Genomic DNA, 15,941 nt, shown 5'->3' on the forward strand with positions numbered 1-15,941 from the left:
TTGAAACCATCTGGGACCGTTTGAAACCATTATGGGACCGCTTGCGAGTGTTTGAAAGCGTTTGCGAGCATTTGGGACCGTTTGGAAGTGTTCGGGAGGCGTTTGGAACAGTTCGGGACTGTTTGCAAACGTTTGGATCTATTTGGGACCGTTTATAAGCGTCTGGATCCGTTTGGGAGCGTTTGGAACCGTTCGGAGCCGCTTGGATCCGTTTGGGAGCGTTTGGAACCGTTCGGAGCCGCTTGGATCCGCTTTGGGAGCGTTTAGATCTATTTGGGACCGTTTAGAAGCGTCTGGATCCGTTTGAGAGCGTTTGGAACCGTTCGGAGCCGCTTTAGGACCGTTTAGAAGTGTTTGGATCCGTTTGAGAGCGTTTAAAACCGTTCGGAGCCGCTTGGAAGCGTGTGGACCCGTTCGTTACCGCTTGGATCCGCTTCGGAAGCGTTTGGATCTATTTGGGAGCGTTTAGGACCGCTCGGAGGCGCTCGGACCCGTTCGGAAGCTGCTCGGGACCGTTCAGAACCGCTCGGGACCCTTTCGGGAACCGTTCGGAAGCCGCTCGGGACCGTTCAGAACCGTTCAAAACCGCTCGGACAAGTTCGGAACCGTTCGGGAGCTGCTGAGAACCCCTCGGACAAGTTCGGGACCGTTCAGAATCGTTCAAAACAGCTCGGATCCGCTCGGACCCTTTCGGAAGCCGTTCGGACCCGTTCGGAGCCCGCTCGGATCTGCTCGGGCCCTTTCGGGAACCGCTGGGAACCGTTCAGAACCGTTCAAAACCGCTCGGACAAATTCGGAACCGTTCGGAAGCCGCTCGGGACCGTTCAGAACTGTTCAAAACCGCTCTGAACCGTTCGGGACCCGCTCAGACCCTCTCAGAACCGCTCGGAACCCTTCGGGAACCGCTCGGACCCGTTCGGAACCCCTCGGAAGCCGCTCGGAACCCTTCGGAACTGTTCAAAACCGATCGGAACCCTTCGGAACCGTTCAAAACCGATCGGAACCGTTCGGAAGCCGCTCAGAACCACTCGGACTCTTTCGGAGGCGCTCGGGACCGTTCAGAACCGCTCGGAACCGTTCGGAACCCTTCGGAGGCGCTCGGAACCCTTCAGAACCCCTCGGAAGCCGCTCGGAACCCTTCGGAACCGTTCAAAACCGATCGGAACCGTTCGGAAGCCGCTCAGAACCGCTCGGACTCTTTCGGGACCCGTTCAGACCCCTTCGGAGGCTCTCGGAACCGTTCAGAACCGCTCGGACCCCTCGGGAACCCTTCGGAACCCTTCGGAGGCGCTCGGGACCGTTCAGAACCGTTCGGAACCGCTCGGAACCCTTCGGAACCGCTCGGAACCCGTTCGGAGGCGCTCGGAGGGGCTCGGGGATGGAGCTGGCGCTGGTGCTGGCGCTGGCGCTGGGCGCGGCGCGCGCTCTCTCCACGTGCCGCTCGCTGGACCTGGAGGCCGCGCGCCGGAAGCGGATCGAGGCCGTGCGGGGCCAAATCCTGAGCAAACTGCGCATGAGCGCCCCTCCCCCACCCCCTCCCCCCCCCTCCCCCTCCCCCTCCCCCCACCCCTCCCCCCCCCCCCCCCACCCCCCCCCGTCGGAGCCGTCGCTGCCTGATGACGTCCGCGCGCTCTACAACAGCACGTGGGAGCTGCTGCAGCAGCAGCAGAGGGAGAGGTGGGCGCCCCCTGCCGGCCCGGAGGACTACTACGCCAAGGAGCTGCATCGCTTCCCTATGGAGCCCCCGGGAGAGGGTGAGAGGGGCATCGCTATGGGGGTTCCCCATGGGGGTTCCAATGGGGGTCCCTATGGGTACCACAATGGGTGTCCCTATGGGCATCGCTATGGGGGTTCCAATGGGGGTCCCCATGGGGGTTCCAATGGGTGTCCCTATGGGCATCCTATGGGGGTCCCCATGGGGGTTCCAATGGGCATCGCTATGGGGGTTCCAATGGGGGTCCCTATGGGCATCCTATGGGTACCACAATGGGTGTCCCTATGGGCATCTTGTGGGCGTCCCTATGGGCATCCCAATGGGCATCGCTATGGGGGTTCCAATGGGCATCCAATGGGTGTTCCAATGGGTGTCCCTATGGGCATCCTATGGGTGTTCCAATGGGTGTCCCTATGGGTACCACTATGGGTGTCCCTATGGGCATCCTATGGGGGTTCCAATGGGGGTCCCTATGGGCATCCTATGGGTACCACAATGGGTGTCCCTATGGGTACCACAATGGGTGTCCTAATGGGCATCCTATGGGTGTCCCTATGGGCATCGCTATGGGGGTTCCTATGGGGGGGTCAGTGGGTGTCCCTATAGGCATCCTATGGGTGTTCCAATGGGTGACCCAATGGGCATCCTATGGGTGTTCCAATGGGTGTCCCTGTGGGCATCCTATGGGTGTTCCAATGAGTGTCCCTATGGGCATTCTATGGGTACCACAATGGGTGTCCCTATGGGCATCTTGTGGGCGTCCCTATGGGCATCCCAATGGGCATCGCTATAGGGGTTCCAATGGGCATCCTATGGGTGTCCCTATAGGCATCCCAATAGGCATCCAATGGGTGTTCCAATGGGTGTCCCTATGGGTACCACAATGGGTGTCCCTATGGGCATCGCTATTGGGGTCCCCATGGGGGTTCCAATGGGCATGGGTGTTCCTATGGGTACCACAATGGGTGTCCCTATGGGTGTCCCTATGGGTACCACTATGGGTGTCCCTATGGGCATCGCTATGGGGGTTCCAATGGGCATCCTATGGGTGTTCCAATGGGTGTCCCTATGGGCATCCTATGGGTACCACAATGGGTGTCCCTATGGGCATCGCTATGGGGGTTCCAATGGGCATCCTATGGGTACCACAATGGGTGTCCCTATGGGCATCTTCTGGGCGTCCCTATGGACATCCCAATGGGCATCCTATGGGTGTTCCAATGGGCATCCTATGGCTGTCCCTATAGGCATTCCAATGGGCATCCAATGGGTGTCCCAATGGGCATCCGTATGGGTGTCCCTATGGGTACCACTATGGGTGTCCCTATGGGCATCGCTATGGGGGTTCCAATGGGGGTCCCCATGGGGGTTCCAATGGGCATCCTATGGGTACCACAATGGGTGTCCCTATGGGCATCTTGTGGGCGTCCCAATGGGCATCCTATGGGTGTCCCTATGGGTGTCCCTATGGGCATCCTATGGGTACCACAGTGGGTGTCCTAATGGGCATCCTATGGGTGTCCCTATGAGCATCCCAATGGGCATCCTATGGGTGTTCCAATGGGTGTCCCTATGGATACCACAATGGGTGTCCCTATGGGTGTCCCAATGGGCATCCTATGGGTGTCACTATGGGCATCCTATGGGTACCACAATGGATGTCCCTGTGGGCATCCTATGGGTGTCCCTGTGAGCATCCCAATGGGCATCCTATGGGTGTTGCAATGGGTGTCTCTATGGGCATCCTATGGGTGTTCCAATGGGTGTCCCAATGGGCATCCTATGGGTACCACTATGGGTGTCCCTATCGGCATCCCAATGGTCATCCTATGGGTGTTCCAATGGGTGTCCCTATGGGCATCCCGGTGGGCATCCTATGGGTACCACTATGGGCACCCTAATGGGCATCCCAATAGGCATCCAAAGAGCATGAGTATGGGTACCACTTATGGGCACCCCAATAGGCACCTCAGTGGGTGTTCCTATGGGTGTCTCTATGGGCATCGCTGTAGGCACCCTATGGGTGTCGCTATGGGCATCCCAATGGCACCCCCGAGGAGCTTCCCTATGGGCACCCCAATGGGTATCCCTATGGGCATCCTTATGGGCACCCCTATGGGCACCCCTATGGGCACCCCAATGGGTGTCCCTATGGGCATCCTTATGGGCACCTCTATGGGTGTCCCTATGGGCATCCTTATGGGCACCCCTATGGGTGTTCCTATGGGGCATCCCTATGGGCACCCCTATGAGCACCCCAATGGGTGTCCCTATGGGCATCCTTATGGGCACCCCTATGGGTGTCCCTATGGGCACCCCAATGGGGCATCCCTATGGACACCCCAATGAGTGTCCCTATGGGGCATCCCTATGGGCACCCCAATGGGGCATCCCTATGGGGCATCCCAATGGGTTGCAGCACCCATGGCAGCACTGCTTGGGGGGGGGGAGGGGGTGGGTTATGGGTGCTCAATGGGGTTTATGGGTGCTCAGCACACCCCGGGCCCCTTCCCCTCCCCCATTGGGTGCCTCCCCTCCCCCCCCCCCCCATGTTCCTCCTTTCCCCACACATCCGGATGTTGAGGTTTGCTGAGTAATTCCCGGCTCCGGGGGCCCTTCCTGGGGCTGCAGGGGGGCAGAGAGGGGGTGCTATGGGGTGCTGTGGGTCCCTATGGGTCTCTATGAGTCCTTATGGGTCTCTATGGGTCTTTCTGGTGTCTGTGGATCCCTATGGGTAGCTATAGGTTCCTAGGAGTCCCTATGGGTTGCTATCGGTCCTTATGGGTCCCTATGGGGTCGTTATGGATTTCTGTGGGGCCCTATGGTTTCTATGGGTACCTATGGTCCCTGTAGGTCTCTATGGGTCTCTGTGGATCCCTATGGTTTCTGTGGGTCTCTGTGGTATCGATGGGTCCCTATAGGTCTCTGTGGGGTCTCTATGGGTCCCTATGAGGTCACTATGTGTCTCTGTGGGGTCTCTATGGGGTCTCTGTGTCTCTATGGGGTCTCTGTGTCCCTATGGATCCCTATGGGGTCCTTGTGTGTCTCTATGGGTCTCTGTGGGATCTCTATAAGTCCCTATAGGGTTTCTATGGGTCTGTATGGGGTCTCTATGGGTGTCTGTTTGTCTCTATGGGTCTCTATGGGGTCTCTATCGGTCTCTGTGGGATCTCTATAGGTCTCTATGGGGTCTCTATGGGTCTCTGTGGGTCCTTATGGGTCTCTATGGGGTCTCTGTGTGTCTTTCTGGGTCCCAATGGGGTCTCTATGGGTCCCTATGGGATCTCTAATGGGGTCTCTATGGATCCCTATGGGGTCTCTCTGGGACCCAATGGGTCTCTATGTGCCCCTATGGGTCCCAATGGGGTCTCTATGGGTCCTTATGGGGCTCTATGGATCTGTATGGGGTCTCTGTGGCTCCCTATGTGTCTCTGTGTGTCCCTATGGGGTCTCTGTGGGGTCTCTATAGGTCCCTATCGGTCTCTATGGGTGTCTGTGTGCCTCGCGCGTATGGGTCTGCACCGCGCTGAACTGGTGCTCCTTAGAGGGCGCCCGAGGGCGGCGACCAACAGCGCCTGGAGCTCTATCAGGTACCCCCCCCTCTATGGGCAATGGAACAGTCCTGGGGATGGGAACCCCCCCCTCTATGGGCAATGGAACAGTCCTGGGTACGGGAACCCCCCATTAGGGGCAATGGAACAGTCCTGGGGATGGGAACCCCCCCTCTATGGGCAATGGAACAGTCCTGGGGATGGGAACCCCCCCTCTATGGGCAATGGAACAGTCCCCCCCTATGGGCAATGGAACAGGCTATGGGCAATGGAACAGTCCTGGGGATGGGCCGCCCCCTCCTGCAATGGAACAGCTTCAACGCCTCGCGCGTGGGCAATGGAACAGAGCTGGGCAATGGAACAGTCCTGGGCGCTGCTGCACCGCGCCGAACTGCGCATGCTCCGCCAGAGGGCGCCCGAGGGCGGCGACCAACAGCGCCTGGAGCTCTATCAGGTACCCCCCCCTCTATGGGCAATGGAACAGTCCTGGGGATGGGACCACTCCCCCTCTATGGGCAATGGAACAGTCCTGGGGATGGGAACCCCCCTCTATGGGCAATGGAACAGTCCTGGGGATGGGAACCCCCCCTCTATGGGCAATGGAACAGTCCTGGGGATGGGAACCCCCCCTCTATGGGCAACCCCCCCTCTATGGGCAATGGAACAGTCCTGGGGATGGGAACCCCCCCTCTATGGGCAATGGAACAGTCCTGGGGATGGGACCCCCCCCCCCCTCTATGGGCAATGGAACAGTCCTCTCTCTCTCTCTCCCTCTATGGGCAATGGAACAGTCCCCCCCCCCTCTATGGGCAATGGAACAGTCCCCCCCCCCCTCTCCCCCCCCCTCTCTATGGGCAATGGAACCCCCCCCTCTATGGGCAATGGAACAGTCCTGGGGATGTGACCCCCCCCCCCCTCTATGGGCAATGGAACAGTCCTGGGGATGGGAACCCCCCCCTCTATGGGCAATGGAACAGTCCTGGGGATGGGAACCCCCCCTCTATGGGCAATGGAACAGTCCTGGGTATGGGAACCCCCCCCATTATGGGCAATGGAACAGTCCTGGGTATGGGAACCCCCCCATTATGGGCAATGGAACAGTCCTGGGGATGGGAACCCCCCCTCTATGGGCAATGGAACAGTCCTGGGGATGGGAACCCCCCCCCTCTATGGGCAATGGAACAGTCCTGGGGATGGGAACCCCCCTCTATGGGCAATGGAACAGTCCTGGGGATGGGAACCCCCCCTCTATGGGCAATGGAACAGTCCTGGGGATGGGAACCCCCCCCCTCTATGGGCAATGGAACAGTCCTGGGTACGGGAACCCCCCCTCTATGGGCAATGGAACAGTCCTGGGGATGGGAACCCCCCCCTCTATGGGCAATGGAACAGTCCTGGGGATGGGAACCCCCCCCTCTATGGGCAATGGAACAGTCCTGGGGATGGGAACCCCCCCCCCCTCTATGGGCAATGGAACAGTCCTGGGGATGGGAACCCCCCCCTCTATGGGCAATGGAACAGTCCTGGGTACGGGAACCCCCCCTCTATGGGCAATGGAACAGTCCTGGGTACGGGAACCCCCCCTCTATGGGCAATGGAACAGTCCTGGGTATGGGAACCCCCCCCATTATGGGCAATGGAACAGTCCTGGGGACCCCCCCTCTATGGGCAATGGATGGGTTTTGGGGTCCCTGGTTGGGTTTTGGGGTCCCTGGTTGGGTTTTGGGGTCCTTGGTTCGGTTTTGGGGTGCCCGGATGTGGTTTTGGGGTCCCCAGTTGGGTTTTGGGGTCCCCGGATGTGGTTTTGGGGTCCCCAGATGTGGTTTTGGGGTCCCCAGATGTGGTTTTGGGGTCCCTGGTTGGGTTTTGGGGTCCCCAGTTGGGTTTTGGGGTCCCCGATGTGGTTTTGGAGTCCCCGGATGCAGTTTTGGGGTCCAGGGATGGGTTTTGGGGTCCCTGGATGCAGTTTTGGGGTCCCCAGATGTGGTTTTGGGGTCCTTGGTTGGGTTTTGGGGTCCCTGGATGGGGTTTGGGGTCCCGGGATGGGTTTTGGGGTCCCCGGTTGGGTTTTGGGGTCCTTTGTTGGGTTATGGGATCCCCGGATGTGGTTTTGGGGTCCTTGGTTGGGTTTTGGGGTCCCCAGATGTGGTTTTGGGGTCCCTGGTTGGGTTTTGGGGTCCCCGGATGTGGTTTTGGGGTCCCCAGTTGGGTTTTGGGGTCCTTTGTTGGGTTTTGGGGTCCCTGGATGTGGTTTTGGGGTCCCCGGATGTGGTTTTGGGGTCCAGGGATGTGTTTTGGGGTCCCTGGATGCAGTTTTGGGGTCCCCGATGTGGTTTTGGAGTCCCCAGATGTGGTTTTGGGGTCCAGGGATGTGTTTTGGGGTCCCTGGATGCAGTTTTGGGGTCCCCAGATGTGGTTTTGGGGTCCCTGGTTGGGTTTTGGCGTCCCTGGATGGGTTTTGGGGTCCCTGGTTGGGTTTTGGGGTCCTTTGTTGGGTTTTGGGGTCCCCGGATGTGGTTTTGGGGTCCCCGGATGTGGTTTTGGGGTCCCCGTTGTAACCGGGGGGGGTCCCTGTCCCCCCAGGGCTTTGGCAACGCCTCCTGGCGGTACCTGCAGGGCCGCTGGGTGCGGGCGGCCCCCGACGAGGAGTGGGTCTGGTTCGACGTCACCGAGGCCGTGCAGCAGTGGCTGGGGGGCAATGGTGATGTATGGGGGGCTATGGGGTGGGGGGGCGGTACGGGTAATGGGGTCCCAATGGGGACCTCAATGGGGATCTCAATGGGCACCCAATGGGGACCTCAATGGGGATCTCAATGGGCACCCAATGGGGACCTCAATGGGGACCTCAATGGGTACGTCAATGGTCAACCCAATGGGCATCGTAATGGGCACCTCCATGGGGACCTCAATGGGCATCTCCAGGGGCACCTCAATAGGGACCCCATTGGGCACCCCAATGGGTAGCTCAGTGGGCACCCAATGGGCATCCAGTGGGTACCTCAATGGGGACCTCAATGGGGACCTCAATGGGCACCCAATGGGGACCTCAATGGGGACCTCAGTGGGGACCTCAATGGGCACCTGAATGGGCACCCCAATGGGCAGCTCAGTGGGTGCCTCAATGGGGACCTCAATGGGCACCCCAATGGGCACCTCAGTGAGTACCTTAATGGGGACCTCAATGGGCACCCCAATGGGCACCTCAGTGAGTACCTTAATGGGGACCTCAATGGGCACCTCAATGGGCACCTGAATGGGCACCTCAGTGGGGACCTCAGTGGGCACCCAATGATCATCCCAATGGCCACCTCAGTGGGCACTTCAATGGGCACCCAGTGGGTGTCCCAATGGCGCCTTTAGTGGTCAGCCCAGAGTTGCCCCAATGGTCGCCCCAATGGCACCTCAGTGGCCACTCAGTCGGCACCTTAGTGGGCATCCCCATGGTCAACCCAATGGGCCCCCAATGGTCACCTCAATGGGCATCCCCATGGTCAACCCAATGGGCCCCCAATGGTCACCTCAATGGGCATCCCAATGGTCAACCCAGTGGTACCACAATGGGCACCCAATGGGCACCTAATGACTACCCCAATGGGCACCCAACGATCATTCCAGTGGGCACCCGATGACCATCCCAATGGGCACCCAATGATCAACCCAATGGGCAACCAATGATCATCCCAATGGGCACTCGATGATCAACCCAATGGGCAACCAATGATCATTCCAATGGCACCCAATGGGCACCCAATGATCATCCCAACGGGCACCCAATGATCATCCCAATGGCACCCAATGGGCAACCAATGATCATCCCAACAGGCACCCAATGGGCACCCCATTTGATCATCTCAATGTTACCCAATGTGCACCCAATGATCATCCCAATGGGCACCCAATGGGCACCCCATTTGATCATCTCAATGGCACCCAATGGGCACCCAATGATCATCCCAATGGGCACCCAATGGGCATCCCAATGGCACCCAATGGGCACCCAAAGGGACCCAATGGGCCTTTCAATGGGCACCCAATGCCCCCCCCATCACTGTTGACCCCTCTCTCCCCATAGACCCCATAGGCACGTTCAAACTGAGCGTCCATTGCCCCTGCGACGAGCCGGGCCCGCCCCCCCCCATGCGCTTCACCTTCGAAGGTACCACTGGGGGACGGGGGTGGTTTGGGTTAAATTCGGGTGATTTTGGGTTAAATTTGGTGATTTTGGGTTAAATTTGGTGATTTTGGGTTAAATTCGGGTGATTTGGGGTTAAATTTGGGTGATTTTGGGGTATAATTTGTGTGATTTGGGGTTAAATCCAGGTGATTTTGGGTTAAATACAGGTGATTTTGGGTTAAATTCGGATGGTTTTGGGTTAAATTCGGGTGATTTGGGGTTAAATATGGGTGGTTTTGGGTTAAATCCCGGTGGTTTTGGGTTAAATGCAGGCGGTTTGGGGTTAAAACCGGGCGGTTTTGGGTTAAATTTGGGTGATTTGGGCTTAAATCCGGATGATTTGGGGTTAAATCCGGGCGATTTTGGGTTAAAACCGGGCGGTTTTGGTTAAATCCGGGTGGTTTTGGGTTAAATCCGGGCGGTTTGGGTTAAATCCGGGTGATTTTGGGTTAAATCCGGGTGATTTGGGGTTAAATCCGGATGGTTTTGGGTTAAATCCGGGCGATTTTGGGTTAAATACGGGCGATTTTGGGTTAAATCCAGGTGATTTCGGGTTAAATCCGGGCGGTTTTGGGTTAAATCTGGGCGCTTTTGTGTTAAATCCGGGTGGTTTCAGTTTAATCCGGGTGATTTTGGGTTAAATCCGGGTGGTTTTGGGTTAAATCCGGGTGGTTTCAGTTTAATCCGGGCGATTTTGGGTTAAAACCGGGCGGTTTTGGTTAAATCCGGGTGGTTTTGGGTTAAATCCGGGCAGTTTTGGTTAAATCCGGGTGATTTTGGGTTAAATCCGGGTGGCTTCAGTTAAATCAGGGTGATTTTGGGTTAAATCCGGGTGATTTTGGGTTAAATCCGGGTGATTTCGGGTTAAATCCGGGTTATTTTGGGTTAAATCCGGGTGATTTTGGGTTAAATCCGGGTGATTTTGGGTTAAATCCGGATGGTTTTGGGTTAAATCCGGGCGATTTTGGGTTAAATCCGGGTGATTTTGGTTAAATCCGGGTGATTTTGGGTTAAATCCGGGTGATTTTGGGTTAAATCCGGGTGATTTTGGGTTAAATCCGGGTGATTTTGGTTAAATCCGGGTGATTTTGGTTAAATCCGGGTGATTTGGGGTTAAATCCGGGTGGTTTTGGGTTAAATCCGGGCGGTTTTGGGTTAAATCCGGGCGATTTTGGGTTAAATCCGGGTGATTTTGGTTAAATCCGGGTGATTTCGGGTTAAATCCGGGCGATTTTGGGTTAAATCCGGGTGATTTTGGGTTAAATCCGGGCGATTTTGGGTTAAATCCGGGTGATTTTGGGTTAAATCCGGATGATTTCGGTTAAATCCAGGTGATTTTGGGTTAAATCCGGATGATTTCGGTTAAATCCGGGTGATTTTGGGTTAAATCCGGATGGTTTTGGGTTAAATCCGGGTGATTTTGGTTAAATCCGGGTGATTTTGGTTAAATCCGGATGATTTTGGGTTAAATCCGGATGATTTTGGGTTAAATCCGGGTGATTTTGGGTTAAATCCGGGTGATTTTGGGTTAAATCCGGGTGATTTTGGGTTAAATCCGGGTGATTTTGGGTTAAATCCGGGTGATTTTGGTTAAATCCGGGCGGTTCCGCAGGGTTCGAGCAGCAGCGCGGGGACATGCAGGGCATCGCGCGCAAGCACCAGCGCGCCCCCTACGTGCTGGCGATGGTACTGCCCCAGGAGCGCGGCAACGACCTGCGCAGCGCCCGGCGCCGCCGCGGCATCGACCCCCCCTTCTGCTTCGGGTGAGTGGGACCGGCCCGAAATGGACACAAACGGACCCAAAATTGACCTAAACTGACCCAAAATGGATCCAAACAGACCCAAAATTGACCTAAACTGACCCAAAATGGACAAAAATGGACACAAACGGACCCAAAATTGACCTAAACTAACCCAAAATGGACCTAAACTGACCCAAACAGACCCAAAATGGACCCAAAATTGACCGAAACTGACCCAAACGGAGCCAAAATGGACCCAAACGGACCCAAAATTGACCTAAACTGACCCAAACGGACCCAAAATGGACCCAAACGGACCCAAACTTGACCCAAACAGACCCAAAATGGACCCCAAACGGACCCAAAATTGACCCAAACGGACCAAAATGGACCCAAACGGACCCAAAATTGACCCAAACGGACCCAAAATTGACCGAAACTGACCCAAACGGACCCAAAATGGACCCAAACGGACCCAAAATTGACAAGAAACTGACCCAAACAGACCCAAAATTGACCTAAACTGACCCAAAATGGACACAAAATGGACCCAAATGGACCCAAAATTGACCTAAACTGACCCAAAATGGACCTAAACTGACCCAAAGGGACCCAAAATGGACCCAAAGGGACCCAAAATGGACCCAAACAGACCCAAAATGGACCCAAACGGACCCAAAATTGACCTAAACTGACCCAAAACCGACCCAAATGGACCAAAACTGACCCAAAATGGACCTAAACTGACCCAAACGGACCCAAACTGGACCCAAAACAGACACAAATCAGCCCAAAATGGACCCAAACGGACCCAAAATTGACCTAAACTGACCCAAAATGGACCTAAACTGACCCAAAACGGACCCAAACTGACACAATTCACCCCCCATTCATCCCCATTGACCCCCATTTACCCTCATTGACTTCCATTCATCCCCCGTTCATTCCCATTCACCCCCATTCAATCACTCATTCACCCTTTACCCCCATTCATTCACCCCCCTTTACCCCCATTCACCCCCATTTATCCCCATTCATTCCCCTTTGATTCCCATTCATTCCCCCCCATTGATTCCCATTCATCCCCCCATTGATTCCCATTCATCCCCCCATTGATTCCCATTCACCCCCATTCATTCCCCCCCATTCATCCCCCCACTGATTCCCATTCATTCCCCCATTGATTCCCATTCCCCCCCATTCATCCCCCCGTTGATTCCCATTCATCCCCCCATTGATTCCCATTCCCCCCCATTCATTCACCCCCATTCATCCCCCCACTGATTCCCATTCACCCCATTCATTCACCCCCATTGATTCCCATTCACCCCCATTCATTCCCCCATTGATTCCCATTCATCCCCCCATTGATTCCCATTCACCCCCATTCATCCCCCCATTGATCCCCCCATTCATCCCCCCCCCCCCCATTCATCCCCCCATTCATCCCCCCATTCATCCCCCCCATTGATCCCCCCATTCATCCCCCCCATTGATCCCCCCATTGATACCCCCCCATTCATCCCCCCATTCATCCCCATTCCCCCCATTGATTCCCATTCACCCCCATTCATTCCCCCCCATTGATTCCCATTCACCCCCATTCATCCCATTGATTCCCATTCACCCCCATTCATCCCCCCATTGATTCCCATTCATCCCCCCATTGATTCCCATTCATCCCCCCATTGATTCCCATTCATTCCCCCCCATTGATTCCCATTCCCCCCATTCATTCCCCCCCATTCATCCCCCCATTGATTCCCATTCATTCCCCCCCATTGATTCCCATTCACCCCCATTCATTCCCCCATTGATTCCCATTCATCCCCCCATTGATTCCCATTCACCCCCATTCATTCCCCCCCATTCCCCCCATTCATCCTCCCATTGATTCCCATTCATTCCCATTGATTCCCATTCACCCCCATTGATTCCCCCCCATTCATTCCCCCATTGATTCCCATTCACCCCCATTGATTCCCCCCCATTCCCCCCCATTCATCCCCCCATTGATTCCCATTCACCCCCATTCATTCACCCCCATTCATCCCCCCATTAACTCCCATTCATCCCCCCATTGACTCCCATTCATCCCCCCATTGACTCCCATTCATCCCCCCCCCATTCCCTGCCCCACTGCAGCCCGGAGGAGCAGAGCTGCTGCCTTCGCCCCCTCTACATCGACTTCCGACGGGACCTGCACTGGCGCTGGATCCACGAGCCCCCCGGCTACATGGCCAACTTCTGTGGGGGGGGCTGCCCCTACCTCTGGAGCGCCGACACGCAGTACTCCAAGGTGCGCCCGGACCCATAAGTGTGGGGCTGGGAGCCGTAAGTGGCGGGTGGGAGGTAGAGATGTGGGGCTGAGACCCATAAGTGTGGGGCAGGACCCATAAGTGGGGGGTGGGATCTATAGATGTGGGGCTGAGACCCGTAAGTGTGGGGTGGGGGCCATAAATGTGGGGCTGGGAGCCGTAAGTGGGGGGTGAGAGGTAGAGATGTGGGGCTGAGACCCATACGTGTGGGGCAGGACCCATAAGTGAGGGGTGGGATCTATAGATGTGGGGCTGAGACCCATAGATGTGGGGCTGAGACCCATAGATGTGGGGCTGAGACCCATACGTGTGGGGCAGGACCCATAAGTGGGGGGTGGGATAATGTGGGGCTGTAAGTGTGGGGTGGGAGCCATAAGTGGGGGGTGGGAGCTATAGATGTGGGGCTGAGACCCATAAGTGTGGGGTGGGAGCCATAAATGTGGGGCTGGGAGCCATAAGTGGGGGGTGGGAGCTATAGATGTGGGGCTGAGACCCATACGTGTGGGGCAGGACCCATAAGTGAGGGGTGGGATCTATAGATGTGGGGCTGAGACCCGTAAGTGTGGGGTGGGAGCCATGGATGTGGGGCTGAGACCCGTAAGCGGGGGGTGGGAGCTATAGATGTGGGGCTGAGACCCATACGTGTGGGGCAGGACCCATAAGTGGGGGGTGGGATCTATAGATGTGGGGCTGAGACCCGTAAGCGGGGGGTGGGAGCTATAGATGTGGGGCTGAGACCCATAAGTGTGGGGTGGGAGCTATACATGTGGGGCTGAGACCCATAAGTGTGGGGTGGGAGCCATGGATGTGGGGCTGGGAGCCATAAGTGGGGGGTGGGAGCTATAGATGTGGGGCTGAGACCCATACGTGTGGGGCAGGACCCATAAGTGGGGGGTGGGATCTATAGATGTGGGGCTGAGACCCATAAGTGTGGGGTGGGAGCCATAAGTGTGGGACTGGGAGCCATGGAGGGGAGGTGGGACCCATAAGTGTGGGGCTGGACCCATAGATGTGGGGTGGGAGCCATGGATGTGGGGCGGGACCCATAAGGATGGGGTGGGAGGCTTGTGGGGCTGGACTCATAGATATGGGGCTGGACCCATAAGTGTGGGGCACAACCCATAAGGGTGTGGTAGAACCTATAGAGAGGAGCTGGGAGCCGTAAGTGTGGGGCTGGAGCCATGGATGTGGGGTGGGACCCATAAGTGTGGGTCCGATCCGACAGATATGGGTCTGCCCTATAGATGTGGGTCTGGCCCCACAAGTGTGGGTCTGCCCCATTGCTGTGGGTCCTGCCCCATAAGTGTGGGTCCTGCCCCATTGCTCTGGGTCCAGCCCCACAGATGTGGCTCCAGCCCCATATGTGTGGGTCCAGCCCCATAGATGTGGCTCCAGCCCCATATGTGTGGGTCCAGCCCCATATGTGTGGGTCCAGCCCCATAGATGTGGCTCCAGCCCCATATGTGTGGGTCTGGCCCTATAAGTGTGGGTCCAGCCCCATAGATGTGTCTCCAGCCCCATTGCTGTGGCTCTGCCACATTGCCGTGGGTCTGGCCCCATATGTGTGGGTCCAGCCCCATATGTGTGGGTCCAGCCCCACAGATGTGGCTCCAGCCCCATATGTGTGGGTCTGGCCCTACAAGTGTGGGTCCAGCCCCATAGATGTGGCTCCAGCCCCGTATGTGTGGGTCTGGCCCTATAAGTGTGGGTCCAGCCCCATAGATGTGTCTCCAGCCCCATTGCTGTGGCTCTGCCACATTGCTGTGGGTCTGGCCCCATATGTGTGGGTCCAGCCCCACAGATGTGGCTCCAGCCCCATATGTGTGGGTCTGGCCCTATAAGTGTGGGTCCAGCCCCATAGATGTGTCTCCAGCCCCATTGCTGTGGCTCTGCCACATTGCCGTGGGTCTGGCCCCATAAGTGTGGGTCCAGCCCCATAAGTGTGGGTCCCGCCGCAGGTGCTGGCCCTGTACACGCAGCACAACCCGGGGGGCTCGGCCGCCCCCTGCTGCGTGCCCCAGAGCCTGGAGCCGCTCCCCATCGTTTATTATGTGGGGCGCAAGGCGCGCGTGGAGCAGCTCTCGGACATGGTGGTGCGGGCCTGCAAGTGCAGCTGAGACGGAGCCAAAACCGCCCGAAACGGACCCAAAACGGAGCCAAAACCGCCCGAAACGGACCCAAAACGGAGCCAAAACCGCCCGAAACGGACCCAAAACCGCCTGAAACGGAGCCAAAACCGCCTGAAACGGACCCAAAACGGACCCAAAACCGCCCGAAACGGACCCAAAACGGACCCAAAACTGCCTGAAACGGACCCAAAACGGAGCCAAAACCGCCTGAAACGGACCCAAAACGGAGCCAAAACCGCCCGAAACGGACCCAAAACCGCCTGAAACGGACCCAAAACTGCCTGAAACGGAGCCAAAACCGCCCGAAACGGAC

At 57.0% G+C, this 15,941-nt stretch overlaps 1 protein-coding gene across 1 annotated transcript; it reads left to right on the forward strand.

Annotated features, from left to right (window-relative positions):
• The first annotated feature begins 1,363 nt into the window (after positions 1–1,363).
• Positions 1,364–15,688, forward strand: TGFB1 (transforming growth factor beta 1). The gene is made up of 7 exons (XM_062619900.1): positions 1,364–1,754; positions 5,580–5,719; positions 7,849–7,966; positions 9,338–9,421; positions 11,052–11,202; positions 13,327–13,480; positions 15,458–15,688. Exons 1-7 carry the CDS (start codon positions 1,379–1,381, stop codon positions 15,614–15,616), a joined length of 1,182 nt encoding a protein of 393 aa, XP_062475884.1. The 5' UTR covers positions 1,364–1,378; the 3' UTR covers positions 15,617–15,688.
• Positions 15,689–15,941: the final 253 nt, after the last annotated feature.

The sequence above is a fragment of the Pezoporus occidentalis genome, unplaced genomic scaffold (genome assembly GCF_034315485.1).
Source record: "Pezoporus occidentalis ecotype Australia unplaced genomic scaffold, CSIRO_AGI_Poc_V1 ctg1055, whole genome shotgun sequence".
Lineage (NCBI taxonomy): Eukaryota > Metazoa > Chordata > Aves > Psittaciformes > Psittacidae > Pezoporus > Pezoporus occidentalis.

What these genes read in the sequence shown, in the direction of transcription:
- TGFB1 (XM_062619900.1), top strand. Translation starts at nt 1,379, where the DNA reads ATGGAGCTGGCGCTGGTGCTGGCGCTGGCGCTGGGCGCGGCGCGCGCT. An exon ending in GACCCCCCCTTCTGCTTCGG is followed by an intron (nt 11,203 to 13,326) that starts GTGAGTGGGACC and finishes GCCCCACTGCAG; the next exon opens with CCCGGAGGAGCAGAGCTGCT. An exon ending in CCGACACGCAGTACTCCAAG is followed by an intron (nt 13,481 to 15,457) that starts GTGCGCCCGGAC and finishes GTCCCGCCGCAG; the next exon opens with GTGCTGGCCCTGTACACGCA.